The sequence below is a fragment of the Crassostrea angulata genome, chromosome 10 (assembly GCF_025612915.1).
Source record: "Crassostrea angulata isolate pt1a10 chromosome 10, ASM2561291v2, whole genome shotgun sequence".
Taxonomy (NCBI): domain Eukaryota; kingdom Metazoa; phylum Mollusca; class Bivalvia; order Ostreida; family Ostreidae; genus Magallana; species Magallana angulata.
This window is the reverse complement of record NC_069120.1, coordinates 22,605,929-22,627,965: the sequence shown is the minus strand read 5'-3', so window position 1 is coordinate 22,627,965 and position 22,037 is coordinate 22,605,929. Positions and strand designations below refer to the sequence as shown.

Sequence of the window (22,037 nt, the reverse complement as noted above, 5' to 3'; positions counted from 1 at the left end):
TCAATGGGATTTTACCTAACAATAGGGAACTTGTCTGTCTGTTCGTCTCAAGTGAACTTCATTTCCTGTGTAAACTTACGAGTCCTGTGACAAGGAAAGTTGACAGACGATGACAGTTCGGTGGATTTGCATGAGATAATACACTGGACAACACTCATTAACCTCCAAGCCATGCTGAAAAAGGAGAATCTGCGAAAAAATTTCCTCAGAGTGAAACAAATAGCAGACCAAAATTTGGGAAGGTGTGGTTTGTGTATACTTTATACGTACATTTAGTACTGTTTACATGTTAGAAATCATATAGCGCTCATTGTCGTACATACCTGCTATACTGTATGTACGTGCATGGAAATGTTGTTGCGAAACCTTTATAGTTATTCAATCTTCAAAGATAATGATATATGGATGCATTGTGATTGAAAGAAATTTTTATTTGTGAAAATTAAGGCATGAAATGAGTGCACAGTCTGACAGAAAATTCATTTTCAGTATTTGTAGTATACGTGTAAGAACTCATGTATATTTACTTAAGGATCAAATCAATAATTCTCTAAGAATGATAAACACACTTTAGAGCAGTAGGTGACAGGTAAAAATGATTCCTTCCTTATAGATCGATTTCTTCATGGTGATATTTATCATACAATATTGTTCACTTATATATGTAATTTATTTGCACTCAGAATTCATGTAGCAACATTTTACAACTGAATATCATGTGAAATTGATTTAACTAAATGGACTCAAAAGAGTTGCTTGATTTGTAATGTCATATTACATGCATTTCAGAGGCCTATATCTCTAATCTGGCCTATATCTCTGAACTTTTAAATGCCAGGAAATTTAATTCATGCATGAAGCAGACAAAAAGTAATTATGCCTTATATTGTCATTCTTTGTAGAAAGTACTATAAAAAGTATTTTACAGGTAGCATTCCAAAGTAACTATTGTTGGCATAATTTCCCCCTTAGAACTTGCCTACACAAACAATTGCACCATTCAGTTTTGTTATGCACTAACAAAACGTGTTCGACAATATTATTATTCAACTTACTCAAATTTTGTAAGATTCTAACAAGAAATTTACATCTTTCATTAAGTATATGATTTTTGAAATACATTGATTCAAAAAGAACATTAGTCAATTAGAGATATAAAAGTCTTTACAAACTGCAGGAGCATCTTTCTGCCTAGATCATAACAGCTAAAATAGATTTCCTGATATTATATTATCTGTACTAGCCTTTGACAGAATATCATAAATCATGGATATTTATGATTGTGTGAAGATACATGTAAATGCAATTTTATTAATGAAAAAAAAATGTGAATTATTTTTTTGCAATTGAGAGGTCCCTTAATCTATGCATGAGGTCTTGTTTGTCATATTTTCTCCCTCGATATTACATATACCCCGGATTATGTTATGAAAAAGCACTACCGTACATTTACATATACATGTATTGAAACTGGTAACACATGGCATTAAAAACCTTCTTCAGTTGGACTTAAAAAGATATTAAATCAACAGAAAATGATTTACAGTGTGAATGGGTTCAGGATGTTTGCATCACAGTTTTAAATTTTTTTTTTTTAACTTTTTAGATTTGAAACTAATTTATTGATATTAAACACTCTTTCCTGAAATGCATATGCTATAAGGAAACTCCTCTTGTTTTCTATTAAGATCATATCCAATTATACAAATTGTGCTATCTACTTGCTATTTTTTGATGATTAAAATACTATAATCACAGTTTTAAAAGGGACTTTCCATTGATTTAATTTTGGTAATCAGAGTAAGTTTACACTAGACCCGATCAGCCTTTAATTAATTGATTAGCATGTAATACTTGATTTTAAGTACTGGTTCATTAAAAAAAAAACTTATGGGCAAGGAAGATGCTCTGATGATTTAATCCACACAGAACATGTAATAATTTTTTGCAATAACATACAAGTCTGTCCCTATGATCTAATGTTATAGCCATACTACATACAGACCTGGACACTCCCTGGCTTGGTGATATTGAATGGCCACCATCATATACTAGCTCTACCTTCTCTGACATTACTGCTTACAGCCTTGTACATATGTTACATCACTATTACATTAGGCTGATCCTTCTACTAACACATTCCACCAATATAGAGACAGTTTAGAAGCATCGTTCTTGAATGAATGGTGCTCTTATTTGTCACCTAACTTTTGTTGTGCATGGTTAGCTCAAGTGTTTGTGTAAGTAGCTGTGATACTATGAAATGCATGCATTTCTATAGCTTTGCCTCAATGAACCTATGCAAATTTTTGTAGTACTCTCAAGCATTTTTAGTTTTGTAGTTTTAAAGCATTCCTTAAACAATTCTTTGGTGACTTGTATTGTAGACTGATTCTAAACTATGTGATGCATTATATTCTGTTATACTACAGTTAAGTTCTGGCGCATGGTGACCCGTTTTGAGCATGGCATCACTTTTTAAGAGGTTTTGGTAAGTTTTATTTAACAATGCACAGAGTGTAGTGACTTTTCTTGTGTATATTCTGCATCTACTCTAGATTTTCCATCATTTAACATCCCAGATATAAATAACAAGGTCGGATCATCCATACTGTCTGTAAACAAAATGTAGAGTTCATTCTGTGTCCTTGTATAATCAGATCTAACTTTTGATGTGGTAGAGTGACAGTTAAGTTTCCGTTCTCCTTCCATCTTCCTGGTATTACTTCCTTATTCTTTGCTTTTGTTTTACTTTTATTGATGAAGTACAGCAAAAGCAAAAAGTGACATGATTTGACATATTTATGTGTTTTGCCTTGCTTTTTTAGTGGTATACTTCCAGTGAAATTGATATTATCAATGACACTTATGCTCAAAATTTGAAAATTTATATTGGGCTTACTAAATGTTTGTTTCATATAAATGTGATCTTATCATGTATAGAACTAAATACCCCCTTCCAAAAATAAAAGAAAAAATACCGGTAAATGAAAAAAATAAATGGACATTAAAAAAAATAGAAATTTGAAAGATATACATGTAAAAGTATTAATTATTCTTCTATATGGTAAATATGAATATATTGGTCTGAAATTTTAGTTGAATTTAAAAGATATCCATTGGGTTGGTTGATCCATGATCAAATTTCTTTAAAATGAAAATTGGTATAAATACAGTGATCTTCCATAATAATCAGAGAGAATATTATACGAAATCCTGCATCTCTAATGTTAAATTTCACTTTTACATCCTACATCTCTTAGATCTCTTAGATTAGAATTTGGAGCTAGAAGTCTAGTGAGAAGTTGATTAGAACAGTGTGATTTGTATTTTGCTTACATGGTGGTAGTGATACTTAATTAGTAGGGATCACACAATGAAAAAGAGCTGTTCTGACAGATTGTTTTTTATAATGATCGAAAATTAGTTCTCCAAAGCATCTATATGAATATTTTCATCTTTGCTAGCTGAGGGTGATGATGAGTTCATCTTTCCTTTTCAAGGGTGAAAAGAGAAAGCTTGCTAAGATGATAAATATTGGAATTCTCTTTTAACTTAAATCATTTTGCACTGTAACTAATCACTCATATTTTATATAAACTGTGTTTAGGATACACATATTAACAAGTGTGTTTATTGATTCTGTATGACCGCCCTGATTTACATTCACAGTAACCGTAGAGAAAGTGACGTTGAGTAAGTAACTAGAGTGTATTAAAACGAAGAACATTCAAGTTACTGATTGATGTGATTTTGAAGTGATTTAGAAAATATTACATTTTTATTTCAATTTTTTTGGAGGTAGGGGAATGGGTTTGTTGGTGAAAAATATAGATAAGAGTCTTAGGATAGTTTTTGTTAGAAACAGCCTGTAATATGTAAGGACACTGTAGGGTTATTATTTAATGCTTAGTACATGTACTATTTTTTTTGGGGGGGGGGGGGGGGTTACTAGTAGAATACAGTTCTAGAAAGGAGTTTAGATGATGATTGATTATATACAGGAAGCAGATACATGTACTAGTCCATATATCAGAAATCGTAAACATTAAATCAATGTGTGTTATTGACTGAAGTACCAGACTGAAACAACATAGTGTATATCTCTATAAATAAGTAATATTTTTTTTAGCAAACGCATTAACAGAAACACCCTTTTGATTATCAGAAAATTAAAGGGCACATGCTACAAACAATTATTTTTCAGAATGCAGCAAATTAATGAGCAGATTTTTATTTGTATAAAAAAATTGGATTAATATTTTTTGCATTAGTAGGTGAAATATGCAAAAAGTTTCATTGATAGATTTACCAGGTAAATAAAAATGCTGAAAGATATAAAGTAAACTTTTTTTTAACATGAAAAAAGATAAATCGGGGATTATATACTAACGGGATAGGCAACTCTCACAAGTCTCGCCGAAATCATGGGGTATGTGACTTCGTAGGTTATTTTTAACTTGACATATCTATGCTGATACCTGATATATCGTTATAAAACCTTTAAAAAACTATCTTGAAATTATTATAGAATTGTTATTTGTACTTTATAACCCTGATCTGATCATAATTACGACGAAGTTCTGAAAACCCCAAGACCCGTTTTTGCCCCATTTCTGAGAATACGTAAAAATCAATGTTTATTTTCTATATATCTAAATTAGTTAACTTCATATGAATAAAATTGTATGATAAAGCTATTTCTTTTAACAAGAGAAAAACAATAATGTGATTAAAATTTACATATTTTACTGGGGTTAAACAGAGTTTTAAAAACTTGTCAAGGCTCGCGTGATAGTTTGGGAAGTAAACATGGCAAATGTAGAAGTTGCCTATCCTGTTAGTATATATGTCCCTAAATAAATAATTTCTGTTCATTTTTAGGAATTTAAGATCTCTCCATTTCTATTCAAATACCAGTCAGAAAAAATAAATATATATCCTTGTAAGAATTTTGGCCCCATTCAGCTTTTCTATCAAGCACTGTCCAGTGTCTATCTGTTTATCCCAATGGGGGATACACAGTTCTACATAGAAATAGATCTAAGAATTTATTTATTTTTTCCAAAAATATTTTTAAAGAACTGTGATTTGTGATTACAATCATCATTAAGCAATAGTGTAGGTTCAAGATAGTTGGATAACGAGGCCATGTGACCAACCATTGTGCTTAAACCTCATATTAAATACATACATGTGGAAAGGCTTTAAATACAATTTTCATTAACCTGAGGATTCAGTGTGTGACCACAATTGGAAATTCAGAGTTTAGAATCTTTTGTAATGAAAATAGAGAAAGGATACCTTTTACTCAAGTGAGCAATGTGGCTCATGAGCCTTGTCTGTAGCATGTTTTCTTATTTAATGAATGGAGCTTGGGGTTAATTTAAGTACATAGGGAGCTACATGTAAAGTGCATATCTCATAATACCAGGATACATTTTATGTCAAGATTTTGCAAAATCTGCATGCATTTTGTTGTAATCACTTCTCACTGGTTTGTGTGACTCATTTTGTTTTACCACTAAAATGTCTTAGTTCTTAGATATACACCTATTTATTTGTTTTTAGAGAATTTAGAGCTCTCACGAGCTTTATTAGCATATTAATTTGAAGATGAGCAATTCCCCCTTTTATTTTTTTTCCCTTCATTTCATTGAAGAAATATTTTCGCTGTCAGATAAGAGTTATTCTAGAGCTGTGTCATTGAAACTTGGCATGTATGTATACAAGGATTCCATATTTTCTATGCCTCTTGATTTCTGCCCAAAGACCATATACTGAAACCATACTTCAATCAATATACCAGTATACTTGAAAATTTTAAGAAGGTTATTTCTTTGGTGATAGAATTAACAAATAGAAAAAAAAATCAGTGGGAAATTCTTTGAAATTGCAACAATGTAAAATTTAAATGTCATGTTAGTAAACCATATTGATCTCACCAGTATTTTGTGTTATTTTACTGAATTAGAACACTAATCAGAATAATATTTATACACTGTCATTGATAAGTTAAATCTTCAATTTAAACAGTAATACTTGTAGTATGGAAAGAAAGGATAATTTTTACATCCGTCCAATAACTACTCAATCATTTCTGGTGGTGTCAGAAAAGGACAACTTCAGTGCCACTATAACATAAATAAAATTTAGTAATGCTTTTAAAAACTTTTTACATTAAAACTAGAAATTCCTACATAATATCTATTTGATAAGTTTATTTTCTAAAATTGTTTTGATATATATTAATGTTGTGTTAACGCCCAATCACATGAAAATGGCAGCACCAATAGCATATAGAATTGATTTGTAATATGAAGATAAGTCCTAGCTTGAGCAAAATGAGCAGGAAAAGATGAAACGTTGTTCATATTGCTCATTAGACAAGAGGGAAGGACCAATAAGGAAGCCTGTTATCTTTTAAAAATATAAAACGCTTGTTTATTTAGAAAAATAATATCAAAGTGGGTGAATTTCCTAGTGCTTCCAACAATCTTTGACTGTAATTATCTCTCGGTAATCTGAATTTATTTATAGTAAAAATTCATACAGTACTAGATTGATGCACAATCTTTTTTTATACATGAAATCTAAAGTTAGTTCAATACATCTGTGTAAGCCAAGAAGTAGTAGTGTGTATGTATATAACCGAGCTACCATTGGGTTATCCTCAAGGCCATTTCTTTAGATTTTTAATTGAAGGATGATTATATAATGAAGGAAGTGACTAGTATGACAGAATGTAGATATTGATATAGATATTTTGGATAGATTATGATATGGCTCTTTACATTGGTCCACTAGAAAATTATATGTACTAAATACAATGCACTTAAATTTGATTTGGTGGATTTGATATACATGTATACCCAAAAGTGTTCAATGCATTTATTTATCTGAAAGTTAAAAAAGCGAATGTACGTGTATAGATATTGTATACATAAAGTTGGAGATATTTCACAGTACATCATAGGTCTACAAGGAAGGAAAACAAGGAATTGTGGAGAACGCCACTCTCAGTAAAGTGATAATTAAGAATGCACTTAACATGAGTCATGGCAACATGTTCAAGGACAGCGGTCATACATATACCAGCAATGAACATCATCCGTACAACATGAGGAATAAAAAGCCATCAGGCCAATTCATTTTAATCTTTAGGTTTCCTTGTTTAAATACTATACATGTACAAAAAATAAATATGATAAACATGGGATAAAATTCATATATATCTACATATATGATTGATCCCCATATTGGCCGGTACATTGTTATTATGAATTAAAGCTGAATGCTACATTTTGGGAAGGTAAGGGGTGGGGGGGGGGGGGGGGAGATGGCTGAAGAAATTTCAGGTTTCTCTTTAAAAGATATACTGTAGGTGTTGTTATGAGGGTTATTCTCTTATGAGAAGTGGACAGGCATAGCCTACATCCACACCCTGTAGGCTATCCTGTCCACTTCTCAAAAGAGAATATTATGAGGGTGTTTCATTTGCTATAGAAAACATTTTATTTCTAGCTGTCACTGATTGCTAATGGTGTGTACCTGTATATAGATTATGTAACATACATGTCTCTTTGACAGCCGTGGTGTTGTAATTGTACATGAAGCATGACAACAGGGCTCTGGACTAGAGGAGTGCATTAAAAGGGGGAGCACCACCCTCCTGTTAACAAGAGATTCTCGGCATGTGTTAGAGCTAGTGTAAACCATCGTCATGGCCACAATAAACATTAAATTCCACTGTCTACATTCATCTCCAACCAATACACACTGTCTCTTGTGAGAGAGGTCATTTTGTATATCGTCTATGAGCCCATAAATTCATTGAACAGTGCAAAATCACAGGCACCTGACGTTATATATTTTCTCATTATAAAATTATATACCCTATATGTGTTATTAGATATAGGGTATATATTTTTATTATGAGAAAAATATATAACGTCAGGTGCTTGTGTGTAAAATAACTCCACACATTGGAGCTATCACTATCTTACAGATTTTTTTGACAGGTTGCTGAGTCTTGTTTGCTTTACATAATATATTACTGTACATCTTGTATGAACTCGCAGGGAAATAGATACTTGTACATGTATAATAATCATGCTGGTCTTATACAAGAGATATGAAACTGCATGGAAAAAGTTTTTTTTTTAACATGTTTGAAAGTGTTCATGTTAATTAACAGAGTTGACAGGTTGCTTTTTTTTTTTTATCTTTCATGACACCATTATTGTTTGTATATATTCAGATACTGCTTGGTTGAGGTAAAACAAATAAAATGTTGTATAAATAAGTAACTGTATCAACTTTATGATTCATAAACTTTTATTTAAAAGAATGCTTTGATTAGAAGACTATCATTAAAAAGAAAAGGTATTATTTAAAGAAAATCAACATGTTGCAATTATTCTGACTCTATTTGAGGATTAAATTATCGCAAGATCATTTGTTATACTGTTTCTTTCTGCAGGGTTGATAAATTTCTTATGTATACATGTGTGTGTATATATACATTTCATACCTTATAATTTATGAATTTCAATTACCGGTATGCATTCTATGTCTGTTTTATATTTCAGGGCAGAGAAGTCCGAAGTTTTGTCTGAAGATCTCCAAACAGTAGAAAAACGAGTAGAATTAGTTAAAACAGTATGTCAATCCACAAGCAAGAAGATCGCGGGCTGTCTACAGGGGCAGGGAACAGACTACGAGAAGAGACTGGTACAGTGCGATTGTTACCTTAAACTGAAGCTTGATACTCCCCTTATATCAGGTTCACTTGTAAGACTTTGATATTTTTTTTGTCATTGTAGAGAAAGTTACCTGAGAATACTCTTGGTCTTGGGATGATCGAAAGTGGTACTCTACTTGGCACAGACTCCGTTATGGGGTAAGTGATTGTTCAGTGCTGCAGTGATGTATATATGAACATTTAGAGCTATGTAGTTGAAAGAATATTGTCTACTGAACAACTTTTAAGTGCTGTAAGACAGAAAGTGTTCATTTTTGATCAGTGTGATGACATTTAGGAGCTTTTTCTTCCAGAACCATGTTTCAGACTTGTGGAGAGTGTCAGACCACACTGGCCAAAGAACTCCTGCAGTTTGAGGTGGATGTTGAGCAAAATGTTCTAGCCCCCTTGCAAGAAATTTTAGATGTAAGTATCTATGAATTTGTAGGAATTTCATCCAATTTATCTAGACCAAAATGTTTTTATATTTATATGGCAGTAAAAGAGCAAAGAATGTTGGAAGGATAACAAATTAATAATTGTTTATTAAATTTCTTCATACCTGTACTTGTCAATTATTGAAAGCATTTTGAAATTGTTAATTAAAAAATGTAGAGTTCAGCAAATAATCTATTATTCCAGTTGGGATAGAGTTGATTATGTTGTAGATCTTACGATAAAAATTCCTTTTCTGGTTAATTTTTAGGTTGAAATTCCTGCCATAACAAAGTGTAAGAAACAGTTGTCTAAGTTAACTCTAGACATGGACTCCTGTAAAGGCAGGTGGGTGTTGAAAAACTGCTGCAGCTGTTTATTGAATCAATTATTGAATCTTCCCGTACTTTACGGCTTTAAAAGAATTATGTAGAAAATAAAACAATATTTTGACATTCTATTTTTAATCACAAGAAAAGTAATCCTGGTACCTATATTCAATTTGACATCATTTTAAAAAGGAGGTCAAGAACTTGTTTGATATTGTTTTTGGAGAGACTGTAGGCATTCTATATATATTTCATTAGTCAAAAATGGACCAATCTCGGAGATTTGTTACTTTTATTCTTCATATTTCATAGAAAATGGTTGTTTAAAACATGATTTTTCATTGTGCTTATCAAAAATTTAAGCCCCGTTTCACCCTATGAAACCAAGATATTGTTATGAAGCATCATTACAAGAATTTTTATCTTGAATTTCATAGACCTGTAGCCACCTTTCATTTACTAGATCTTGACCTTAATTGTGTCAGCTTGTCAATAGCTTTTATCTCTACTCTAGATGGAACCAGGCTGTCAAACAAACTCAAGTACATGGAGCAAACATGGCGGCTGTGTCAGCAAAGGCAGACCAGCTCAAGGAAGAGTACGAAGAGTCATGCAATAAAATGTATCAGGCCAGGGTAAGTACTGATGACTGTCAAGTATAATAAGATGTACCAGGCAAGGGTAAGTACTGATGACTGTCAAGTATAATAAGATGTACCAGGCAAGGGTAAGTACTGATGACTGTTAAGTATGATAAGATGTACCAGGCAAGGGTAAGTACTGATGACTGTCAAGTATTATAAGATGTTCCAGGCAAGGGTAAGTACTGATGACTGTCTAGGACAGCAAGATGTACCAGGCAAGGGTACCGTAAGTACTGATGACTGTCTAGGACAGTAAGATGTACCAGGCAAGGGTAAGTACTGATGACTGTCAAGTATAATAGTACTGATGACTGTCTAGGACAGTAAGATATACCAGACAAGGGTAAGTACTGATGACTGTTGAGTATGATAAGATGTACCAGAATAGGGTAAGTACTAATGAATTTCAAGTCAAAAGAAACTTTATAAACATGTTTTGATTTTATTTACTGGTACATATGCATGTATTGTAAACCATGCTTATAGCAAAATGTTATGATTATATGTATTGTTTTCATTCATATGTAATTTACTTATTGTACATGTGCACGCACTGTACAACATGCTTATAGCAAAGTATTGAAAACTAATAATGTCTTACAAGTTTACTTCATGTTCCTGGTATAAAGTTTAAGCATTGGAGGGATGAATCAAACTTTGCTCTAAATGTGAATTCATTGAAAGCAAATTGACTGTAACTGTGTTTTGCATCTGTGCATGTAAAAGTCATAGGGCAATTAACTGGCTCTAAACCATACATTTTGATTTTATTGCAGGATAATCTAGCCACAGAAATGTTCAACTTTGTCGCAAAAGAAGCTGAGCACAGTAGTAAATTAATAGCAGTAAGGTTTCCATTTTTTTCTTAAGTTAATAGTTATTACCAAGTACCGGTAAATACGAATTTGTGAAAAATTTTGCTGAAAAAAACATTACTACTAGACACTATTGTGGTACATTAGGTCGTTAATTTAAATGATTTTGTTTACATAAATGTATTATTGAAGGATGCATTTTACATGTATGTGAATTTCCTACTTTAGATATTAGAAGCTCAACGAGCATATCACAAAAAAGCCCTGGAGGCTTTAGAACAAGCTATACCCAAGTTGAATGAAGCACTTGGTAAGTATCTTACATGTATGTCAGAATCAAGTGAAGAAATGTCAAATATTATGCAGGGATTGTTGCAGATGATAATTTCCTTTGACTTTACAGAGTGTAACCCACTGAAGCCAGTGTATGGGGTTCCCTTGGAGGAGCACCTGAGGGTAACAGGCAGGGATATTGCTCTAGTACTGGAGGTCTGTGTGATCACCCTCATAGAGGGCGGTCTAGATGAGGAGGTGGGTTCTGTTTGGTTATCTCTTATCTTATATTGTTTGTGAAATATGGATGACTTGACTGGTTAATTATGAGTGAAATTAAATTAAAACTTTGTATTTTGGAAATGTTTATTAATTTTACTTGCTCTCTGTTTTATAGGGCTTATTTCGAATAGCAGGGATGGCTTCAAAAGTCAAGAAATTAAGGGTAATTGTATATGAATTTTTCCATCTTACAAATTTGTTAATACCATAAAGTTTTGGTTACCTTCCTTTGTATTTTGACACATCGATTAATACTGCTGTAACTGTTACAGAATGCTTTTGATGCCAATGTGATAGACATGGAGGAGTATGCCCAAGATTTACACACAGTAGCAGGTGCTCTGAAACAGTATCTCCGTGAGCTTCCTGAACCCCTTCTCACAACACAACTCTACCCTGATATCATTCAGGCGGCCAAACTGTAAGTCAATTAGACACTGCCAGCAGCCCTGTAAAATAGGAATTATAAACCTTAATTGTAAAAGACTTCAAATATGCAGTAAAACAAACATAGTTTATATATACCAGTATTACAGTGCTGGTATTTGCACAGCTTAACAATCATTTTTGTGTAATTTCAGGCCACAAGATCAAAGATTGCAACAGTTATGGTCAGCAGTTAGGAAATTACCTGAACAAAACTACAATAATTTTAGGTGAGTACTTTCCTCTGTAAAAGTGAAGATCTTTCAGAATAAGTCTTATCAGTACTGATATTCACTATAGAGTCCATGAATGTTTGTAGGATATTGTTTCATAAAATTTTAAAAATATAAGAACAAATTTTATTATTTGTATTCCCTTTTGTTGCAGGTATTTAATTAAATTTTTGGCTAAGTTAGCTGAAAAATCTGATGAGAATAAGATGACCCCCAGCAACATAGCCATTGTAATTGGACCAAATCTTCTCTGGTCAGAAGGAGATAATGGGTAGGTCTTCATGCTAGTCATGAACTCATGATACTGATAAACAATATGCAATGTTACTTTGAAATACATAATTGTAGAATAAGTTATATAACTGTAATTATGATAAATAACACATACACTGATTCTGATATAAGTACAATAATTCTGTAAACCATTAAATCTGAGATTGTCATTTAACAGCCCAAACATGGTGACGAGTGGGACCATAAGTAACATGATAGAACTGTTCATCACACATTGTGACTGGTTCTTTCCAGAAGGTAAGCAAGTCTTTATACTCTGGTACTTGTTTATCATTATCTTGAATTAGTGCTGGAGGCTGTATTTATACATGTATGCAGGAAGACATCTAAAATTTATTTTAATTCTTTAAAAATAACCATGAATTTGTTTATTACATGTATATATAAATCAGGGGTAAATCATATATCAAGGGTGTTCTATATCCTGAATCAAATTATGGAAGCATTAGATCAGAGATCATTCATGGGGGGTTATGTGCATTAAAAGATTGTCATAAAGCTTGTTCATTGGCTAATATGAAAATTTTACTGTTGTGCAACAATTATTTTCAGACACTGCGTTCACCTTTTACCAGACTTTTTTACCACTACCCTCCCCCTCTCCCAAACGGCGTTTTTCTGTTCCTCGCAGATCACTGTCTTCCTCCGCATTCTCTTTTGAATAGCTTTTCCATTTGTTATATCACCTAAATTTCATTTGATTTAACAATTTTATTTCTTTCAGTTTATATTCAGATATGCTCTACTTGGCAATGCAATATAGATATGTTTGTTCTTGTATTGTTCTTAAACAAAATTAACTGCAGAGAAAATTATTTTACATGTTCAGTAAAATCAATGGTACTGTTCCGATGTTAATCATTCGCTTCACTGCTGGAATGGTTCTGAAACCTTGTGTACACTGTTTGTCACAATTGTGGAATAAGTGCAAATACATGTATACTGTACAAGTACACAGGAATTAATCTGTGTCTGATGTTATTACTGTAGATGTTTACTGTATTTGTACACCACCTCATCTTTTGTATTTCATGTAAAGTTTTTTCTGAATCAATTCAAATATAAATAAGGCCGAACAACATAAGTGTCTACCAACTTTCATGATGTTTACCAATACTTTTACGCCTTCTTTGATGAAGGAGAACATATGATGTTGATCCAGCTGATCTATCATGACACTCTGTGTCTTTTCAGTATATTGAAAACAAAAGGTCTTTAATGCTCTGCATAGTGCTAGCTCCATTTACAAATGATGAGTATCAGTAATGAAAAAATGTATACTTGTATATTTAATGCCTTTGATTGGTCATGGACTGAATGAAATGTTTTACAAACATATATTTGTTTTGACAAAGCATGACTCTAGAGTGCAAATATCTGACTTAAGTATATATGGGTTTTTTGGTACAGCTGTTGACTTTCATCATACTATACGTGGGACTGCTCCCCCCAAGTCTCCGGGGGTCAGGGAGTCACAATCACCTGTCACTGCTACTGTACTCCCCCTAGTCCAGGCTCCACAGCATGGGTCTGTTAGTCAGGCATGTGAAATGGCTTGTATGACTGCAATGGGAGCCATATCTTCCCGCATCACCTCTCTGTCTGATGTTTCTAACGAGGACCAGAAAACCCCCTCCCAGAGGTCAGCCAGTGTATCAGATGATGACGTCACGTCCAGCTCTGAAGGTGAAATATCACGGCCTGTTGGTCAGTTTGGGTGTGCCTCTTTCCGCAACAGTAGTGGTTTTCCCTCAAGTAGTACTAACCTAATTCATACTCCTAAGTTTAATGCCGATGAAGTACGGGGAAGGCGAGGAAACTCTGAGAGGTGCCAGTCTGTACCGCCCCAGAGCGAGGCGGCTAAAGATCTCCACAATGATGTCTATAACACTATGTTTGCTTTGCATTCACTGGGTGGGGACAAAAATGTGTCAGACTATCGAACCAAAGTTCGAGATTTGTGGGATGGCCACATGCAAAGACCAGCTTCTGCAGTTGTTAGAAAAAATAGCAGTACAGAGAGTGGAAGCAGGATAGCAGGAAAGCCCCGCCGCTGTGTAAGCCAAGGTTAGCTTCCCCTGTGAAGTCCTGTATGTTCTGCTTTCAATTTAATTCCCCTTTGTCTGTTTGATTTAAAAAATTGGTTTGGTTTTTTTTTTCAATTTTATTTAAATTCAGAAGAAAAAAAAATTTGTTTGCATGGCCTGCTTACTTCAAAAATGATCTCCTTTAGCAATACATGTATATTCATTTCTGTAGGGAACTTTCATAAATTCAATTCATAGATTTACATTTAGATTTCAAAGTCATTGACATTATTGTGATTCATTTATTAACATGGCAATTTACTGGTAAGCTATACACAAAATTCTTACCGGTACTTTAAAACTCCAGGCAATGTAAACTATCTGACATGGCTGAAAATGTATTTAACACACAAAATCTGTTGAGTAGGATGTCCTGTAAGAAGATGCCTTAAAGAAGATAATCCATTATCTGTATTCCTCTTTGCTGACTCCTGCTATCCTTCTTACCCTCTGCACTAGAAGGTTTTTTTTTTTGTTCAATTATTTTTTTTACTTCAGTTAATCAATATTTTATTCTTTTGTTTTGTTTGTTTATTGTTTCTACTGGAATTATTGGTAATTTAGTTTGTTTGAAGTAGATGGTATTTCTTGCAGTTCCTTCTCCACATCACAGCATGTGACTTTTTCCATTACAGAGGCTGTTTTGGCTTACATGTAACCTTAGAACTTTTACTTTGAAAGCTGTTTGATTTTGCAGTGTGTGCTTTTCATACCTATTTTGTGTTATTACATGTAGTAATAAGTATATATACGTATATTAGTTACCAATCTGTAATCATTTGTTATCCAGAATGAAATATTGTATATAGTAACTTCATGTATTGCACTTTTGCTTATAATAATTATGTTTGAGTGAATTGCTGGCTAAAAAATATATGGGTCTAGGTGTTTTTCCAATCCATACCAACTGCTTCTTTTTCATCATTAAAGCAATAGTTATAAGAAATAGGTTTCTTTATTTCTTTTTTAATGTGATTTTTAGATACATTTGTATATAATTATGATTTAAAATGCTGAATAAAGTCATAATAATTAATGTTGCAATAAATAAAGTGTAGGAAAGATTCATTTATGAAATCATTATATAATCTTTAAAAAACCTGTTTCAGAGGTAGAATTCGGAACCATGGCTTCATTTATGGTAAACAAAAGGAGTAGTTCTGATTTGTCGGAATTGGATCAATCCATGACCAGTCAGGAGGGTCCAGACTCCAATACTCCAGATGTGCCTACCACCCCACCTAACCAAGTGGAGCATAGAATAATCAATGATTCAGAGTAGTTAGTATCCTTGAAGTTGTTTTGATATTGTTTTTGTCCCCCGCCGCAACGCGGAGCGGGGACATAGAAATGCCGGGCGTCCATCCGTGCATCCGTCCGTCACACTTTTTTGTAAGCGCTCTCATGCCTACAAATTTTGACGGATTTTCATAAAATTTATACCAAATATTTATACCACTAATACTTCGGTCAAGTTCGAAAATCAGCATTGTTCGATACTTTTTGTTGGAGTTATGGGACTTTGACCACAATAATGACTCTGTTTTATCCCAAAATTGACCTTGTAAGCGCTCTCATGCCTACAAGTTTTGATGGATTTTCATTAAATTTATACCAAATGTTTATACCACTAATACTTCGGTCAAGTTCGAAAATCAGCATTGTTTGATACTTTTTGTTGGAGTTATGGGACTTTGACCACAATAATGACTCTGTTTTATTCCAAAATCGATCACCTTGTAAGCGCTCTCATGTCTACAAATTTTGACGGATTTACATGAAATTTATACCAAATGTTTATACCACTAATACCTTGGTCAAGTTCCTAAATCAGCCTTGTTCGATACTTTTTGTTGGAGTTATGGGACTTTGACCACAATAATGACTCTGTTTTATCCCAAAATTCACCTTGTAAGCGCTCTCATGTCTACAAATTTTGACGGATTTACATGAAATTTATACCAAATGTTTATACCACTAATACCTTGGTCAAGTTCCTAAATCAGCCTTGGTCGATACTAGTATACTGCTTGACCGGCGGGGGACCCAGGAATTCTATTCTTGTTGAAAAGGAAATTTTGATGAGTGCTTGCATGCAAAAAGATTTTTAAAATTTCTGCATCTGTACCTTTTACGGTTTTGTTTTTGCCAATAATGCATTTATTTATTTTATTTTTTTTCAGTGCTGAGGTTTCAAAAGTTCAAAAGAGGGTTCCTAGGAAACCTGCACCCCCACCCCCAGATCGTCCAAATCTGCCAGAGCGTCCGTATAGCATTGCTGTTACAGCTCAAGCAAGAACCCCAGCCGCTCAATCACAGACGTGGCCAAGGCAAATGGAGACCTCACCAGGAGATACCGTGCCAAATCAGGAGCAGACCAGACCAAAAACACACCCTGAAAAACCTCCACCCCCAGAGAAACCACCCCATAACCCCCCACAGAGGTCAGCAACAATAAGTGAGAGACATTCTCATGCTGACAGGCCCACTGTTCCTCCTCCAGAGAGACCCAAAGTTCCACCCCCCGCTGTACCAAACCACCAGCGATCAGCATCCACCGGCACACCCGGACAGTTTGGACCACCGGTCTCCAACTTACCAGAAATTGATCAAGGTAGACTAGCCGCTAATTCTTATGAATCCCTAGATAAGCAAGGATCTGGTAATCTACTAACTCCTGATGGGCGACTTCAATCCTCGTCCAATGAGCATTTGTCTTCTAACCGCTTACATCAAGGTAGTGCAAGGCCTCAGCGCCCCCAGCCCCCAGTAATGCCTCACAAGGACCCTCCCAATCCTACTATAGCCACTCAAGATGAGGAAACTCATTTGTAATGTAAACATTGTAATGAATGTGATATTTTTTCAAGCACTGATACTTTGTCCCCTTCAATAGGCTTTCAACTTTTCATTCAAGAATCAAATCCCTACTGCTTGCCAATTCAGCATGAAATGTTGCAATGCTATGCACATTACCCAGTATTAGCGTTGTTGTAAATCATTCATATTTATGATACTCGGTTTTGTGATCATGTGCAGCTCTTAGAGGTACATCAGATGTACATTGTACCAGCTTTCTTTTTTTTTTTTTTTGGATTTGAGCAATATTTTTTTTTCTACAAAAGTTGTTTACTGTATTTGTGAATGAATTAATACTTATGGTAGTTGTTGTCCGTTTACCTCCAATCTTTTAAATATTTTAATTTTACATACTAGGTAATCAATGTACGTAAACATTATAAATAATATATATATATATATGTTTTAGTAGCTGATTGATCAGGCCAGCAGCAATCTGTCTGTTGAAATATAGTCACTAATACATGTATAGCTAATTGACGTTAGAGCGATTTACATATAGGCCAGGTTATTGCACTACCTTAGCATTAGGGCCAGGGATAAAACTTAGTTTATTTTATGGTGTTAATGTCATTACTGCAGCATACACAATTGCATGAGACACATTTTAATAACATGCTTGCCTAATGTAAAGCTGAACCATAGAATCAGTAATGTTTATAGTTTACATGTATATGTCTTTAATATTTAGTAGTCCCTTTATTTATGTATTTTGCAAACTTTGCTTTAAATTGTACCTACAGATTATTACTTTTTCTTGCATATATACCAGTGTGTAATTTGTACCAAATATGCCATTTTTTCATTTAATAATCAGACTGAAGATAACTATTTATATATATAGCTAGTAATGATGATGAATTGATTCGTACTTATAACTAATACATGTACTTAAAAATAGTCTTAAATGTAAATATTAGATTGCGTGTAAACATTATGATTATAATTTAAAAAGGCAAGTCTGGGAATACTACAGATGCAGAAATCCAAAAGCTTTACATAATTAAAGTACATGTATTGAAATGTAAAAATATTATGTAGAACATGTGTGTTTTATAACTCTATTATTTAATTTTTGTCTTCTTTTCTAGTATTTTTTGGCAAAGGTTTTTGGGTTTAAGGTAATGATGCTGTATACTGGTCTATCTGAGGCTACATGCTGCTCAGTATTTACGGAAAATGAACATATCAATTGTATATAAGATTATAGACATGTATATCAAGACCATCTATAATAAAGATATCTACTCTATACTTACTAGAGCAAACCCCATGAGGGGAGGGAATCAGTGAACCACAATATTTAGTTTATTACCGGAACTCTTAACCTTGACAACGACAAAAATAGGTCGCATTAACAGATGAAGATCAGTTTTGTTTATAAAGTTTTAATCATGTGTACCTGCATGTGATGTTGTAATTTTGATTTTTTTGCTTCACAATTTTCTAGTTTTTACCACCATTCAAGAGAACCCTAGTAGTAAGTCAAATGAATGATTTCTACACTATTATAATTTTATTTCTTTTGAAGTCATGCAGGGATATAACTAAGAGATAAACTAAACATCTGGCTGACTGTGTAACAGCATGCAGAAGTTATGGAGATTTATAGAATGAACAAATAATGAAAGTCTTGGTGATACTCTTCTTTCTCTCTCTCTCTCTCTCTTTTGGTTAATGTTTGAATGGTTGAATATAGAAAGAGCATTAACAATTGGAAAGATCTCAGTTAGGGAAGCCTGTATATTGAAAGCATGACGATGGTCACCTTCTACAAGTTATGGAAACTTGTACATTTTATTTTATATCTACAAATCTTGAGTACTAACATACAATTCAGTTTGAAATGCACACATCCAGAACATGTTACTGCTTTTCATGTTGATCATTTGCAATGCCAAATTGACCTCCATGTTCTATTTTTCTTTGTTTCTGTAGCAGGACTACAGTGTATAGCAATCGATCTTGTTTCCTTTGAATATTCTCAACAGTAACTATCTTGGGTTTGCATTGTGTACTTCTACCACCCAACTTTACACAGCATTTTGCATTTGCTTGTTATATCGTTTTATTATTATATTTTGCTTTATTTTCAAAGCATTTGTTTTAATTAAGCAATTAATATATGCATGAACTTTTGTTTTATTTTACAAATCTGCTAAATGCTTCTAACAAATTGGGATAAAGTTGTGTCAGCTTTCAGACAACTTGGCATTGTTTATACAAAATATGATTTGATAAAATCTTAAGAAACATTGTTTGTTGAGTGGTAATTACGTGCACTGGATTATTTTGATACCTTGGATGCATATAGATTTTTAACTAATAAAAGTTTAAATATACCAATGGGTCATTTTATTGAATAAATATTGGTACATTGTATTAAGCAAGCTTAAACCATCAAAATATTAAGTTTACTTGTGTATCGATCAGTAAACATATTGCCAAGTTGTCTGATAATGTCTTGTCATGTGGAACAACTAATTTTGTGTTTCTTATTAACTTTAAATTAATTATAAAAGAGAGAGAAAAAACCATATGGTTTAAATGCATACGTTTATAACCTTAAAAACCCACAAATATTTATGGCAGAAAATTGACAGCAAACAAATTTAGAAACGTTTTTTCACAAAAGTGCATTAATTATAAGTTGCTTTTCTTTAGTTCTAGAGTAATTTTACAGAGTTATTTGAAATTTATTTTATTTATGTGATTAACAGTTTTAAGTTAATTGCATGCCTTGTTTATTTTGAGATTATTGTTTTGTGTGTATTTAATAATTTGCCTTATTTGCAGGTGGGTGTTTAAACAAAACTGGTACCCTGTAACCTTGATTGACCTGCCTCCATTAACTGCATCTTGCTTTCTTGCATTCCACATGTTTCTTGTTCATACTTTTTGTGGGCTTTCATTTTTTTTTTTTGATGTTGTAATTTACAAACTATTTGGTTAAAATAGAAAACAGTTCCATTTTGTCTCATCTGTGTTTTGAGCATATTGAAGTACAACAAGTGCAGAAAAATGAATCAAAGTTATGTGATAAAATTGGAATCCCCATTGCTATCATCAATCCAAATTATTTAACAAAAGAGGCTTGAATCAAATACTAGAATTACAATAAAGTTGTAACAAGGTCCTGATAATATATCATTCTTGATAATACATGTATACACCAAAATAAAAAGGCAGAAATCTACAGCTGAAGTTCAGGGTACTTGCCGAGTAGAATGATGACAAAAATTATTTATTTATTGCCAGAAAGTGCTTAAATTTATAAATATATAGAGTATCTTCCAAGATTATGGAACAAAGAAATAATTACATGTATAGTAAATTTTACAAATAATTGATTTTTTTATCATTTTAAAGTGTAAATCTGAATAGAAATGGTTTACTATCAAAAGATTCACTATTTTGCTTTACAGTTACATGTGATAATGAATATTCTCTGACATATTTCTAATGTCTCTTGAAATATATTGTATGCAATATCCTTCAAATCGAATATACATGTATTTATATATGATTTGTATTGAAAATATTTTTTGTACTGATATGTGTAATCAGAGATAAGTTTGAGTCAGAATGTTGCCAGGTAGTTATGTTTGTGATGTCAGTCAATAAACAGTTTTTACACAGCTGAGGGGTGACGAGAGATATGTACTTTGATTTTTCCTTTGGTTCAGTCTCACACTTTACAGTTGTGTATTTTAAATAAATCTTGAAATATATTGTCAATGAACAATGCTTTTGGTGTTTTTTCCTTCATTTATAAGAAAAAGGATGCATGCTTTGATAAAAATCCTTGTCCCAGATTTATCTTGAAAGCAGCCGAGTTAAAGCTGAACACTGCTCGTAAATAGGCACTGTCACACAGATACCTGGTATAAAAACCCTTCAATTTCGTTTCACCCGACTGCACACCTGAAACTTGTGGCCGACATGTAGTATTCCTTTTGTGGTCTTTGGAATTTATGCATTTTATGTGCATATTCTGTTTGTAAATTATATTTTGACCAGTTTAATTGATGTTAGTATTTTCCTGGCTTGAAAAAAGAACTTGATAATCTCGTGCCGACCGAGTAACACGGCGAGGCAAAATGTACGTCCACACAGTGAGACCTCTACAGCAAAATACTTTAAACTGCTAAGAGGTCTCCAGCTTATATAGGGGTTGTAGGGATAATGGTAGTGAAAAAGAAATATAGTGGACAGTGCCTATTTAAGAGCGGTGTTCAGCTTTAATAGGAAACTGCTACCACCATTCAAAGTTTGAACACCAAACTTACTAGGGATCAAGCTGCTAGGGATCTCGAGTAACTAGGAGATTCCAATTACCACTGTGAATCACATCATTGAAATATGGATACCAGATGTAAATACAGGTACTTGACTTTGAAATACTGGGTCAAATTAAACTTGATCATTGTATGCCTTTAATACATCAATGGACAAAGGTCTAGATAGTTTTAATTGTCAAGAAAAAGCCATGCACTTTCTGTTGTTTGCATTCATTTTCTGGTCTATTAGAATTGCAATCAAAATCATGAATAATCTTCTTCCATCACATATTTGATGAAACAAGAATCAGGTTTTGAATTTAAAAAATCCTTCACC

At 33.1% G+C, this 22,037-nt stretch overlaps 1 protein-coding gene across 8 annotated transcripts; it reads left to right on the top strand.

Moving 5' to 3' along the window:
* Positions 1 to 31: 31 nt before the first annotated feature.
* On the top strand, positions 32 to 21,168 carry LOC128167319 (rho GTPase-activating protein 17-like). Of its 8 annotated transcripts, XM_052832971.1 has the most exons (21): positions 103 to 242; positions 2,433 to 2,491; positions 3,673 to 3,696; positions 8,592 to 8,733; positions 8,826 to 8,902; positions 9,058 to 9,169; positions 9,450 to 9,526; positions 10,022 to 10,142; positions 10,928 to 10,996; positions 11,195 to 11,276; positions 11,370 to 11,497; positions 11,637 to 11,684; positions 11,794 to 11,942; positions 12,103 to 12,177; positions 12,335 to 12,451; positions 12,632 to 12,711; positions 13,885 to 14,541; positions 15,671 to 15,842; positions 16,745 to 17,175; positions 18,871 to 18,900; positions 20,217 to 21,168. In XM_052832971.1, exons 2-21 carry the CDS (start codon positions 2,466 to 2,468, stop codon positions 20,246 to 20,248), a joined length of 2,649 nt encoding a protein of 882 aa, XP_052688931.1. In that variant the 5' UTR covers positions 103 to 242; positions 2,433 to 2,465; the 3' UTR covers positions 20,249 to 21,168. The 8 variants fall into 8 exon arrangements, with proteins under 8 accessions (XP_052688936.1, XP_052688930.1, XP_052688933.1 ...); XM_052832974.1 differs by lacking the exon at positions 3,673 to 3,696; XM_052832976.1 differs by lacking the exons at positions 2,433 to 2,491; positions 3,673 to 3,696 and having other exon boundaries at positions 32 to 242; positions 13,885 to 14,160.
* The last annotated feature ends 869 nt before the right edge of the window (positions 21,169 to 22,037 follow it).